The 12946-nt window shown below is 34.3% G+C and overlaps 1 protein-coding gene across 1 annotated transcript; it reads left to right on the forward strand.

Annotated features, from left to right (window-relative positions):
- Positions 1-3042: 3042 nt before the first annotated feature.
- On the forward strand, positions 3043-7343 carry LOC107886610 (probable alpha,alpha-trehalose-phosphate synthase [UDP-forming] 9). The gene is given in 5 exon segments (NM_001398407.1): positions 3043-3263; positions 4154-4962; positions 4965-6200; positions 6293-6566; positions 6653-7343. Coding segments are annotated over 4 exon segments (2583 nt in total). The 5' UTR covers positions 3043-3263; positions 4154-4213; the 3' UTR covers positions 6977-7343.
- Positions 7344-12946: the final 5603 nt, after the last annotated feature.

The following is a 12946-nucleotide window of genomic DNA, read 5'->3' on the forward strand; positions in this document are numbered from 1 at the left end:
TTGTACCCGTTACGTTATATAAAAAGCGTTTCGATTCCTGTCATAATTGTACCATACTTCAAAAAGTATTTCGAATTTTGAATTCTAAAAATATGTCTTGATTTATTTTCTCTAAAAATATGTCTTGATTTATTTTCTTATATTTTTTATACAAACATAGAATTTTTTTAGATCACTTCAAATTGATACAAATGCTCAACATGCAAATGCTCACGCATATACCAAAACACAAAGTCAACAGACTCGCTCTTCATGGGGTCACATCGAGTGAGACGATGAAGAATCAATGCTAGGAATGTTAATAACTTCAACAATCTCTTCCAAGGTTGCCCCACTAGGTTTCATTGAAACAAGATCATTAGAAGTTGTTCGAAGTCCAAATTAACATCAACAAATGTATCCTCCTTGATCTTAAGCGAAGGATTCATTAAATGGAGGAACAATAGTCCTCGTCAACTCATGAATGATCTACCTTAAATGGAAGGAAAGCCCTCTTACTCGTTCGTTATTAGAATGTATTTTGGGGACAAAAGGTTATGTTTTAAAAAAATTGATACACTTTGGACATTTTTTCATTCCATAGTTGAAACTAGCCTACTCTAGGGGTACCTCCAAATGAAAGTGTGAACAAGTTTCTGAAGCTAGCAGTAGAAGGAGTTCCCGATGTTTTCTACAATCTAAGAATACCACACCAAAAAATGCCAAGATGTCACTCATAATTTCCCAAGGGCAACATGATATAATCAGAGGATCTTTATAAGCCCAAGCTGAAAGGTAGACGAAAGCCTGCTTCGGGCAAATGCAAGGGGAGGAAAATGGTCTTCCCAACAGTTGTGATTTCACTCATTAAATGAAAGCCTCATCGAAATAAAAAATTCATCCCTATATGAATAGGCTTCAAACACTATAATTGCAGCATGGCTACAATTTTCTTTGCAGTAGTGGTGTATAACAATTCTTTACCATTCATCGAAAATTCGACTATTAAGGGTTTGGTGACCATTTTAGAAAAAGAAACAACAAATGGAGAAGACATTGAGAAGGATGAGATGACCTTGTGGCAAAAAGAAAAAACAAGAAAAAAATTAAAAGTAGAAAGAAAGTGAAAAGGCACTGATCTCAAAATCCAAAAACTGACCTATTTATAGGTTTTTGGGCGGGAAAATGAAGTTGTAATCCAAACGAAGACGACGAAAAGAAACGTTGCATTCTTAAAACCTCCAATAAAAGGCAACTATGCATCTGAAAGCAATTAATATAAAGACACAACAATCTCATCAATAATGATGATGCTTCAAAATCCTACAAAAGCTTCACCAAGTAACTTTCATAAGTCTCACCTACAAAATTAACTCAACCAAACCACTTTATAACCTGGCTTTTTTTTAGGGGTAATTGTTATATCCTCACCTTAAATCTCGTCACCATATTATTTTATTATAGAAACCTTTCGACAGATGACCTCATGCATGGAGAAGCTTGACTCCATGGCCTCGCTAGAAGAGCAACCTAGTTTCACATGAATATCATGTAACACTAAGTAGACCCACACAATCTGCAAAAGATATATCGAGAAGGGTTTTTAATGACATTCTGAGCTTGGCAAACACCTCGTCTAAGTCCCTCTGATTCAACCTAATAGTACCATAGTTTGACATTCGTCGCCTTATCATGATACTTGTGGAGTAAGGAATTCATTGGCTGAAACCCACATTTAGCCATCTTCCCTCTATAGATACCCCTTCAACACCAAGGTAAAAAAAGGCCAACCATACAACATATGCTCTGTAAGAGCTAACCCTAAACTATTTCAAATCACCAATCTTAACATCTTTCTACACCATTCATCGTATGAACTGTCTTTACCCTAATGACTCTCTACTCTCCCTCACAATATGAATTGCCCTTGGTGTATCATCAAACATCTTGTATAACTTTAGTATTATAATTATTTATAATCACTAATTTTTTATGATTTAACTGATTCACGAATATTATAATAAATATCAAAATTTATCTTAAATATTGATTCTTTAAAATTGTTTTTAACTTTATATTGTAATAAACATAATTTTAGCTATACAATTTTTAATATTAGCTTCTAATGGATGTTACATTCTTTTAATACGTTTTATACATTCTTTTAATTGATTAAGTAATATATTTTTATAATATTAAAAATATATATTTGTGCTGCTTAAATGATTCTAACTTATTTTTGCTTAGAATCTCTATTTTTCTTACATGCTACTTGATTGAATATATCTAATGTACTGAATGTTATTTATAAAGTTATAGTTAAATTTTAATTGGTATATAAATCTAATACTAATTAAGTGATAATTAAAATGTTTAGAGTTATATTAAATTAATAACTTTATTTTACATAAATAAAATTATCACAACTTTTTAAAAATTAAAAAAGTTATTTTATAATAATGTATATTTATTTTTAACTAATAATTGTAAATTAAAATAATTATAATTATCACAAATTTTAACTAATAATTGTAAATTAAAATAATTAAAATAACTATATTTTTAACTTAAAGACGTAATTACTTCAATCCTAACCTTCCGCTAAAAATCGAAGAGTGCAATTGAGGAGCTTCAACTACTGATGTGCTAATTATTGTTTTACCTAAACATGCCATGGATGTTTAACCACTAGATTGTTTTGCCAAATATAAGTAGTATATTAGAAAAGAGAAGAAATGCAAGATTAAAGAAATGTGAAATGATAAATTAATCTCAAAATTCGTTTCCCAAGAGCTTAGCTATCAACATTTATAATATTTGCTTTTCGGTGCATTCAATATCTATGTTGATATATTAAAAGGAATCAATTCAGTTGTAGTAATTGTAAATTTATTTCATAAAGTTTAGGAATTCCTTAAGAAAAGTAATGGATAAAGGGCATTTATGTAAAAACGCAGGAGCAGTGAAAACCATGGTTAAAAAAGTAACCCAGGTAGAGACGGCAACTTCGATATTATCCTATTCGCAAATGGCAATAAATAAATAAATAACAAAACTGTATATATTTTCTTTTTCTCCAAATTTTTATTATTCACGCTTTGATTCATTCATTCATTCATTCCAGCACATCTTCCATTTTCTTATTCTTCCTTCTTTCCTCAAGCCTTCCCCTTCTCTTTCTACTTTATCTTCTTCAACTTTAACGAACTTTCCCATTTCCCTTCGAAACCCACAAATCCGCCTCTCCTCCGACGTAGATTTTTTTCAACCGCCGTGACCTGCAAGTAAGTATCTCCTTCTCGAATTCTATTGTTTTTGCTCCGTCTTTTTGTTTTACGCCTTCTATTGTTGTTTGATCTACTGTTAAGTTGACTCACAATTAGTTTCTTCGGCTTTTGTTTATCTCTTGTTTGGTCGCATAGAAAATGCGGGAGAAATAAACCAAATCAATGTTTCTTCTTCTTCTTCTTCTTCTTCTTCTTTAAATCGTTTATTTTGGTTATGTTGAACTGAGGAATCGGATAGCCTTGATTTTTTTCGATACTTAAAAAATTTCAATTCATAATAAGATAAAATGAAATTATATGAGTTATTAAAAAACAATTGTCCTGCTGAGATTCTTGGCGTGTAACTTTTTCCATGAACTTTGTTTTTACTTTTTTGGATATATTGTTTTACTATATTAATTTTCTTTTAGTGCGGGTTGTGACTCCAGATTTTCTTTTTTGTTGTTTGATTTCGTTTTTTTTAAAGAATAATATATATTTTTTGCGGCAAAAATTACCTGTGATAAAAGCAAGGTTTCGGATCTTGTTTTTGCTAAGAATAAGAAAGGCTACAAAATAATTATTCTTTTTTTTTTCCTGAGAGTACAAATTAAATATTCTTGAGGCTTCTTTTGTACTAATTGTTACATTATTTTTATTATTACTATTTTTTGCTATATTCGTCAACACTGAATAATAGTTCTAGATGATAATGCAAACCAGTGAGAGAACGTTTGAAAAATATTTGACAAGTGAAAACTATAGAAAAAATAATAATTACTCTTATTTGAGGTCCAAATAGTTGCAAGAATCTTGGTGTTTAATCCTCTCTACATTTTTTCATTGATAAATTTGGTTGATTAATGTGAACGAGCTCAACTGATTTATAAATATCGCTATGTCTGCAGATCTGTGAACATTTTAAGCGAAACAATTTCTTGTAGTGAGGGTTTTGTTTGTATGCTTTCATGGCATCAAGATCATGTGCAAATTTTTTACACTTAGCCTCTGGGAATCTACTTGATATTCCTCAAACTCCGAGAGGTCTTCCTCGGGTAATGACTGTTCCTGGGATTATCTCTGACATGGACTCTTGTAGCAGTAATGACGGGGATTCAGATGTTGCTTCATCTGGGTGTAGAGAACGCAAAATTATAGTGGCAAATATGTTACCTTTGCATGCTAAAAGAGATGGTGAAACTTCGAAATGGCACTTCAGCTGGGATGAGGATTCCCTTTTACTACATCTAAAGGATGGGTTTTCTCCTGAAACGGAGGTTGTATTCGTAGGATCTCTCAAGGTTGATATAGATGTGAATGAACAGGAAGAAGTTGCCCAAAAGCTGTTAGAAGATTTCAATTGCGTCCCTACATTTTTACCTCATGATTTGCAGAAGAAGTTTTATCTTGGCTTCTGCAAACAGCATTTGTGGCCTCTTTTTCACTACATGCTGCCCATGTGTCCTGACCATGGCGATCGGTTTGACCGTATTTTATGGCAGGCATATGTTTCTGCTAATAAAATATTTGCCGACAAGGTTATGGAAGTAATTAATCCAGATGATGATTATGTCTGGATTCATGATTATCATTTGATGGTTCTTCCCACATTTTTGAGGAAGCACCTGAATAGAATCAAGCTTGGTTTTTTCCTCCACAGCCCGTTCCCTTCATCAGAAATATATCGAACATTGCCTGTTCGGGATGAAATTCTGAGGGACTACTGAATTGCGATCTAATTGGTTTTCATACGTTCGATTATGCACGACATTTCTTGTCTTGCTGCAGTAGAATGCTGGGTCTTGATTATGAATCTAAAAGAGGGCATATTGGTCTTGATTACTTTGGTCGCACGGTTTTTATTAAGATTCTACCTGTAGGAGTTCATATGGGTAGACTTGAATCAGTCTTGAATCTTTCCTCTACTGCTGCCAGGGTCAAAGAGATTCAGAAACAGTTTGAAGGGAAAAAATTGATTCTTGGCATAGATGATATGGATATTTTCAAAGGCATCAGTCTTAAATTACTGGCTGTGGAACAGCTCTTACAGCAGCACCCAGACCTGCAGGGTAAAATAGTCCTGGTTCAGATTGTGAATCCTGCAAGGGGCTTTGGAAAGGATGTCCAGGAGGCTAAGAAGGAGACTTATATGACTGCTAAAAAGATCAATGAGGTTTATGGTTCCCCCAATTATCAGCCAGTGATTTTGATTGATCGCCCTGTTCCCTGTTATGAGAAATCGGCCTATTATGCGCTAGCAGAATGTTGCATAGTAAATGCTGTGAGGGATGGGATGAACCTGGTTCCTTACAAGTATATTGTTTGTCGGCAGGGAACTCCTGGCATGGACGAGGCACTGGGTGTAAAGCCAGAATATCCACGAACAAGCATGCTTGTTGTTTCTGAGTTCATCGGTTGCTCACCGTCTTTAAGTGGAGCAATTAGGGTAAATCCATGGGATATCGATGCTGTGGCTGAGGCTTTAAATACAGCTATTACCATGCCCGAGTCAGAGAAGCAATTGCGACATGAGAAACACTACCGGTATGTCAGTACTCATGATGTGGCATATTGGGCTCGCAGCTTTGTGATGGACTTGGATAGAGCATGCCAGGATCACTATAGTAAACGTTGCTGGGGCATTGGTTTGGGCCTCAGTTTCAGAGTTGTGTCTCTTTCACCTAGTTTTAGGAGGCTAGCTATCGATCACATTTGTTCGGCATATAGACGAACAAATAGAAGAGCAATATTCCTGGACTATGATGGCACTCTTGTTCCTGAAGCTTCCATTATCAAAACTCCTAGCCCTGAGGTTATCTGTATCATTAAGACCCTCTGTGATGATCCTAAGAACACAGTGTTTATTGTTAGTGGGAGAGGAAGAGCTTCGCTTAGTGATTGGCTTGCTCCATGTGAGAAGCTGGGGATAGCCGCTGAACACGGGTACTTCATAAGGTAGGTGTAATCTAATGTGTTTGATATATGGTTAGTAGTGATTCTAAATATTATAAAATAAGCTGAGGTCATTTTCCTTTCTCCTTCTGCAGATGGAGTAAAGACTCTGAATGGGAAACCAGCCCTGTTGGTGCTGACCTTGAATGGAAAAAGATTGTGGAACCTGTTATGAGCTTGTATAGAGAGGCAACTGATGGCTCCAGCATAGAGACCAAGGAGGGTGGTTTGGTGTGGCACCATCTAGATGCAGACCCTGACTTCGGATCATGCCAAGCCAAGGAATTGTTGGATCATTTGGAAAGTGTTCTCGCAAATGAACCAGCGGTTGTCCATAGAGGCCAGCATATTGTTGAAGTTAAGCCGCAGGTATGACAAAAGTGATTCCTCCGTTCTCATAGTAAATATGTGTAATATAGTTGAACCAAGTTTTCTCATCATTCTTTATGGTTCAGGGAGTAAGCAAAGGGCTAGTAGCAGAAAAAGTTTTGTCGAGAATGGTCAATGGTGGGAAGCCACCTGATTTCGTGATGTGTGTTGGTGATGATAAATCCGATGAAGATATGTTTCAGAGCATATTAACTTCAGTTTCTAATCCATCCTTGCCTGTGGCTCCGGAAATCTTTGCATGCACAGTGGGGCGAAAGCCTAGCAAAGCTAGGTATTACCTCGATGACACTGCAGATGTTTTAAAGTTACTTAAAGGCCTTGCAACTGCTACAATTTCAAAGCCTAGGTGCCTGCCTGAGATTAAGGTATCTTTCGAGAGTAATGCTTGACAAAAACAGGGTAGCCGGCGTAAATTTACCAGTTCTATACGTTGGGAGTGTCTGATTTGCTTCAAGGGATTCCCTTGAATGAGAAAAACTTTGATCATAACTCATCCGAATCGTGATTGGCACTTGCTAGCATAGAGATGGTGGGCAGGAGCCGAAATGCTAAGATTAACTGCGAGAGAGAGGAATTGATATTATTATTGTAAATGACGATAGGGGAATTATGCATTTTTCTGGTGCTGGCAAAAACTAAATGGGGGGATGAGTTCGTAGTTCTCACTTTGTTTATAACGGTATTACTGATTAGAGGCACCTTTGACTTGTATAGATACATTGCTTTCTAATACAAATCGCCAATTTGACTTTCAAGAAAATTTCGCTATTATTTTTGGTTCAGTGGTTCATTGTTTGGAGATAGGCAAAAGAAAAAAGGCACTTGACAGTTGGTATAACCGTTTTATAACGGAGGTGGAGTGGACTTGGTCAAATTTTGGTGCAAGGCAAGGAAGAATAAATGGGCTGTTTGGGTCTACTGAACGAAGAAAAGATCTTACATTTTGGTGCGGCATTACTTGGGCCTTAGTATTATTATAAATGGTTTTAAGTAATGAAAAAAATGAATTAATAATTATAAAAATAAAAGTAATGAAAAGAAATAGGCGAAGATAAATAATGGATATAAATTTACAAGTATATCCTTATAAATGTATATTATTTATCTTATAATTTGACAAAAACAAAAACCTAAACTATACTACTTCATATGAATAAGCACTTATACTTCTTTTACACCTAAAACGGTTAATTTTTACCCTTAATATTTTTCAGCTGCCTCGTGCTACAGCCATGGACAAATAAAATGATAAAAAATAAAAATAAGTGAAAGTTATAAAAATTATTAAATTTTATTAAAAATAAAAAAAAATTATAAAAATGGTAAAATTTTATAAAATTCTAAAAAATTATAAAATTTTATAAAGAAAATTATAAAAAATATAAAGAAATATAAAATTCATAAAAGAATTATCATATAAAAAGAATCATTTTATAATTTTTCTATAATTTTTATTTTTTTATCATTTTGCACCGCATGTCACGCTTGTTGCGACATGTGATAGCTTTAACTGAAAAAAATTGGGGGTCGTTAACTTGAACGGTCAACGATTAAAATTAATGGTTAAATGCCTTTTTGATGCATTTTATAATTATTTATGATTTTTATAAAATTTTACAATTTTTTTATAATTTTTTATAAACTTTATAATTTTTTCATAATTTTTATTATTTTTATTAAAATTTAATAATTTTTATAATTTTTATAATTTTTTTGCTACACGTAACGCCGTGGTTGTGACACTAGGTGACTTTAACTAAAAAAATTAAGGAAGTTAACTTTAATGATCAACTATTAAAATTAACGGTTAAAAAGTCTTTTTGATGCATTAGTTCAATTACCTAAATGCAGACACACACAAAAAAAGAGTAGGGGCTTAATTGTTTTCTTTTTAAAGTTTGAGGGCCTTTTTGATGTATTTTGAAAGTTTAAGTACCCAATTGAGTGAAAAAAAAACAAGGGTTTTATTTTTTATTTTTAAAAAGTTTGAGGGCTTTTTTGATGCATTTTGAAAGTTTAAGTATCTAATTGAGTGCAAAAAAAAAAAAAGAAAAGAAAAGTAAGAGCTTAATTTTTTTTTGAAAAAAGTTTGAGGGTGTCACATCCCAAAATTGAGTTTAGAAGTTTTGATGGTAATTTTAGAATTATGGCACGAAATGAGTTCAGAAATTCAGAATGTGGTAACCCAAAAATATCTTCGTTTATGGCTTTAGAAAATTTTAAGTAATTTATGAAAATGGTGTGAAATAGGCTTTAAATTTTAAAAAGAAGACTATTTTGTAAACCAGTTTAATTTAGGAGTAGCTGTAAAACAATTCTACCAAGTTTTAAAATCACCCTATATTTTCTGCCTTTCACCCTATTTTTTCGCCTGAATGAAAAAGAGAAACATCCCTTCACCCTTTTCTTTGTGTCGCCCATTAGAGAGAAAAATCCTTAAACACCATTCTTCAACCTTCGGTCTTCACCATTCCAAACCTTTGTTTTCTATCATCCTCCAAACATCAAACCTCTTTTAAATACAAGAAAAACACCAAAAACACCATCAATTGCATTGATATTCTCCAAGTGGGTTTTCTTGAATTTCAATCAATCATTCGTCGTTTTCTTCAATCAGGATAAGATTTTGTATTTTTAATAGTTTTTAATGTAGTCTAGCCATTTAAATCAAGTTTTAATAAATTAAATCAAAGATTTTCTATGTTAGTTGAAATTGGGGTTGTTAATGGTATATTTTATATTTAACTATTTCTATGTAATTTTCAACTTGTTTTGATGTGATTAGAAGGTTTTTAAACTTGTTTTAAAGTTTCGTTAAAAGATTTGAAGGTTTTGTTGAGTTTTTGTTAAGAAAAGTCATGAATGTCGAAATTTTCGAAACCATGAATCTGAGCAGTTTTGGGTGTTTTAAAGGTTGAGAATTGTTCTTAGATGAATAATTAATGTGTGTATTTGCGAATACTTTGGCCTTGTGATCTCGTGAAATTGTTGGATATAGTTGGCATGCCATAGGACTATGAGTACTCACCCTTATGTTTTGTGATTTGGGCATGGAGGCCCCGAGACAGATTGGAGGGATAAGGGAATGTCGAGCTAAGCTCTATTCACTGGGATATGTTGGTGTGTTGGAGAGTGATTAGCTTTATGCTACACTTATTAGATATGTTAGGCTCTTTGAGTCATTGGTGCGATGGAGATCCGTGTATCCAATGTGTGGTGATAGAGTCCACTTTTATGTTTCATGTTTCAAAGTTGCCAAATTATCATAAGTTGATTAAAATATGAATATGTTGTGTGTAAATGCATGTGAATATATAAGCTAGACTTGTGAGTTATTAAAGCATGAATACATTGTTTTGTCTTGATGAATTATCATTAATGAATTATATATATACGAGTTAAGTGTAATTGCGTATGAGAGTATGTGATAGTTTTATGATTTAATGAAGCGTGAATAAGTTATTTTGACTTATTGAAAATGTAGTTATGAGTGAGTCGTAGTATGCTATTGCTTAACATGTGATATTGTGTATATTTGAGTTATTTCCGAATATTTAAGCTTATTTAAGTTCACACTGTACATTAACATCTTGTAGATAAGTAGTGTTTTCGATGTAAGTGATGCGACCAAGGAAGAGATCTGTGAACGGGAATAAACTTTTGAGTAGGTGGTTTTATAATTATTTTTGAACTCTTTCAATAAAGGCAATGTAGGTTTAAAAATTTTTGTTGGTTATTATTACTATCGTTATTGTTATTACTTCTAATTGTTTTAAAATGGATTTGGACCGATAAGGTATTAATGTTATGTTAGACTATGTTTTGGGCAAATTTGATGTTTAATGCTGTGGTGGATATTGCATGTTGGAAAGGGAATATGTTGAGCATGAAATATACCTTATTTTACAATATTTTTGTCAAATTGTACAGAGGTATCGATATTTGGGGCATAAGTATCGATACCTCAGTGTAGGAACGAGTAAGTAGGAAAGCAATAGCTTAATTTAGTATCAATACCCTTTCACGAGTATCAATCTCGGGGTAAAAATACCGATACCTTTGATTATGTATCGATAAAATATTTTTGGTTAAAAAATGAGCCTGAAAAACAGAATGCTAGAAGGGTATCGATTTTCTTATTAGTATTGATAACTGTCATACTAAAATATAAATACCTACTGTTGTGTATCGATACCTACGTGGTTTTATTGAGAAATTTATTAAATAGTCCTTAAGCATATTTTTAAATTGTTTCTAATGTTTATTAATGATTTTTTGGTCGTGAACTTCTCTGTAATTGATCAAGTTATTAAAATTTGACATTGTTTATATGTTATGTGTGTACGTGTAAGTTACGGTGGTTGATGTGGCATCCTGTTACTTGAGTTCGACGACTGGGCCGAGTGTGTGGTGTTACATTTAGTGGTATCAGAGCCTAGATTCTCTAATGCTCTGACCTAAGTTATCGATGTATGGATTAGGGTTACCTAACCCATGTATCCAGAACCCAAGTGTCTAAATTTTCCTAATATTTGAACTGTTTGATTGAGATCTCTGTTTGAAATAGCATGAATTTGTTTGATTTTGAGGTAGGATCGGGATCGCATTGCCTTTATTTAAATGTATTCTTGCAGGAACATGCCTTGGGATCATTTTCCCGCCACTCACATTATTAGATTGTTTGTATGTGTTAGATTAGATACGATATTCCTCGTAGACGTGTTAATGTGAATGCGAATGCTCAAAAGGATGATACATTCTCTACACCTCCTATTTCGCCTCGTAGAGAAAATATACCGGATGAGAGTGTTAGCCTTCTAATACAAGCCATGATTGTGGCATTTTAGAGGATTGTTGGTACCAACCCAGCCCTTACCAATCGGGGATTGCCACTTGAACGCTTGCGGGTGTTGGGCGGTAAAGAGTTTACTAGAGTAAAAGGAGTTGATTCGACTGTAGCAGAATACTTGCTTGAAAGTGTTGAGAGTATCTTGGATCAAATATCCTGTATTGATGAGGAGAAGTTAGGTTGTACCAGGTCCTTACTCAACAGAGAAGCCCATCGTTGGTGGAATACTGTGAAGAGAGGTGCTATTGTAGACCGTTTGACTTGGGAATATTTTCTAGAAGTGTTTAAAAGGAAGTTTATGGGTGAGCAGTACATAGAAGCCTGCAAACGAGAGTTTCTGGACCTAGTTCAAGGTAGTTTGTCTGTAGCTGATTATGAGTCGAAGTTTGTACAACTTAGTTAGTATGCCCCTGAGATGGTTCTTACTGAGAAGGATCGTTGTAAGAGGTTCCGATTTGGTGAGTTGTTTGATGAGTTGGTTGAGAAAGCCAAAGCTGTTGAGGAAACTTGGGCTAACTCGCAGCGCTCTGTGGTGACTAAATCGGGAAAGAGAACTTCTGATAGTTTTGGTGTATCTAAACGACTGTCTAAGAGAGGGTGTGATACTCAAGGTTCTGATAGGAGTGCACGACACGAGTTTCAAGCAAGTCAGTCTAGCTAGTAGAACAGTGTTGTAGTTAGTACTGGTGGATCGTCGGGAGGTTTTGGACAGTCGCTTTGTGTGTATTGTGAGCGTAAGCATCTTAGAGAGTGCCATAAACTGACGGGTGGATGTTTCAAGTGTGGCTCTAAAGAACACTTGTTGAGGAACTGTTCGAATAGAATTGAGGTTTCACAGGCTCAGAGTTCTGCACCTGGGCCTGTGCCTGCTAGAGGTTGTGGCCAAGGTAGAGGTGGTAATGAGAGACAGATTGGGCAGCGGGTTGTTGCTCATATCGTTGCTACTCAGGTTGAGACTGGTGGAGCAGCTCGCGTATGTGCTGTTAAGGAGCCATAGAATCAAGATTTGATCGTTGAGATTGCGAAGATTTTTTCCTTGTAATCTATTCTTTTATTCTAGTTGGTAGATTTAGGTTCTACCCCTTTGTAAGTTTTGGATGACTTAGCTAGTAAGTTGATAATTCCGATAGGGACTATTAAAATAGAAACAATGGTTAAGAGTTCTTCAGACGAGAGTGTTGTAGGGAATGGAGAAAATTGTTAGTGAATTTATCGAAGGACAGTCTGTGATAGTGAATAGGATCTTCAAGAAGAGTTATAGGAAGTTAAAGAGAATAGGAATCAGAGTTGCGCAACAAAAGTGTGGTGGTTGGTTTAAAACAAGAAATAACAAATTTTGTGATTAAACAGATGATGTGTCAGCAGGAAAATTTCGAGAACGAAATTTTTTTTAGAGGGGGAGAATTGTCACATCCTGAAATTGGGTCTAGAAGTTTCGAGGGTAATTTTGGAATCATGGACGAAATGAGTTTGAAAATTTGGAATGGTTTAACCTAAAAATATCTTCGTT

Source organism: Gossypium hirsutum, chromosome D02 (assembly GCF_007990345.1).
Source record: "Gossypium hirsutum isolate 1008001.06 chromosome D02, Gossypium_hirsutum_v2.1, whole genome shotgun sequence".
NCBI lineage: Eukaryota > Viridiplantae > Streptophyta > Magnoliopsida > Malvales > Malvaceae > Gossypium > Gossypium hirsutum.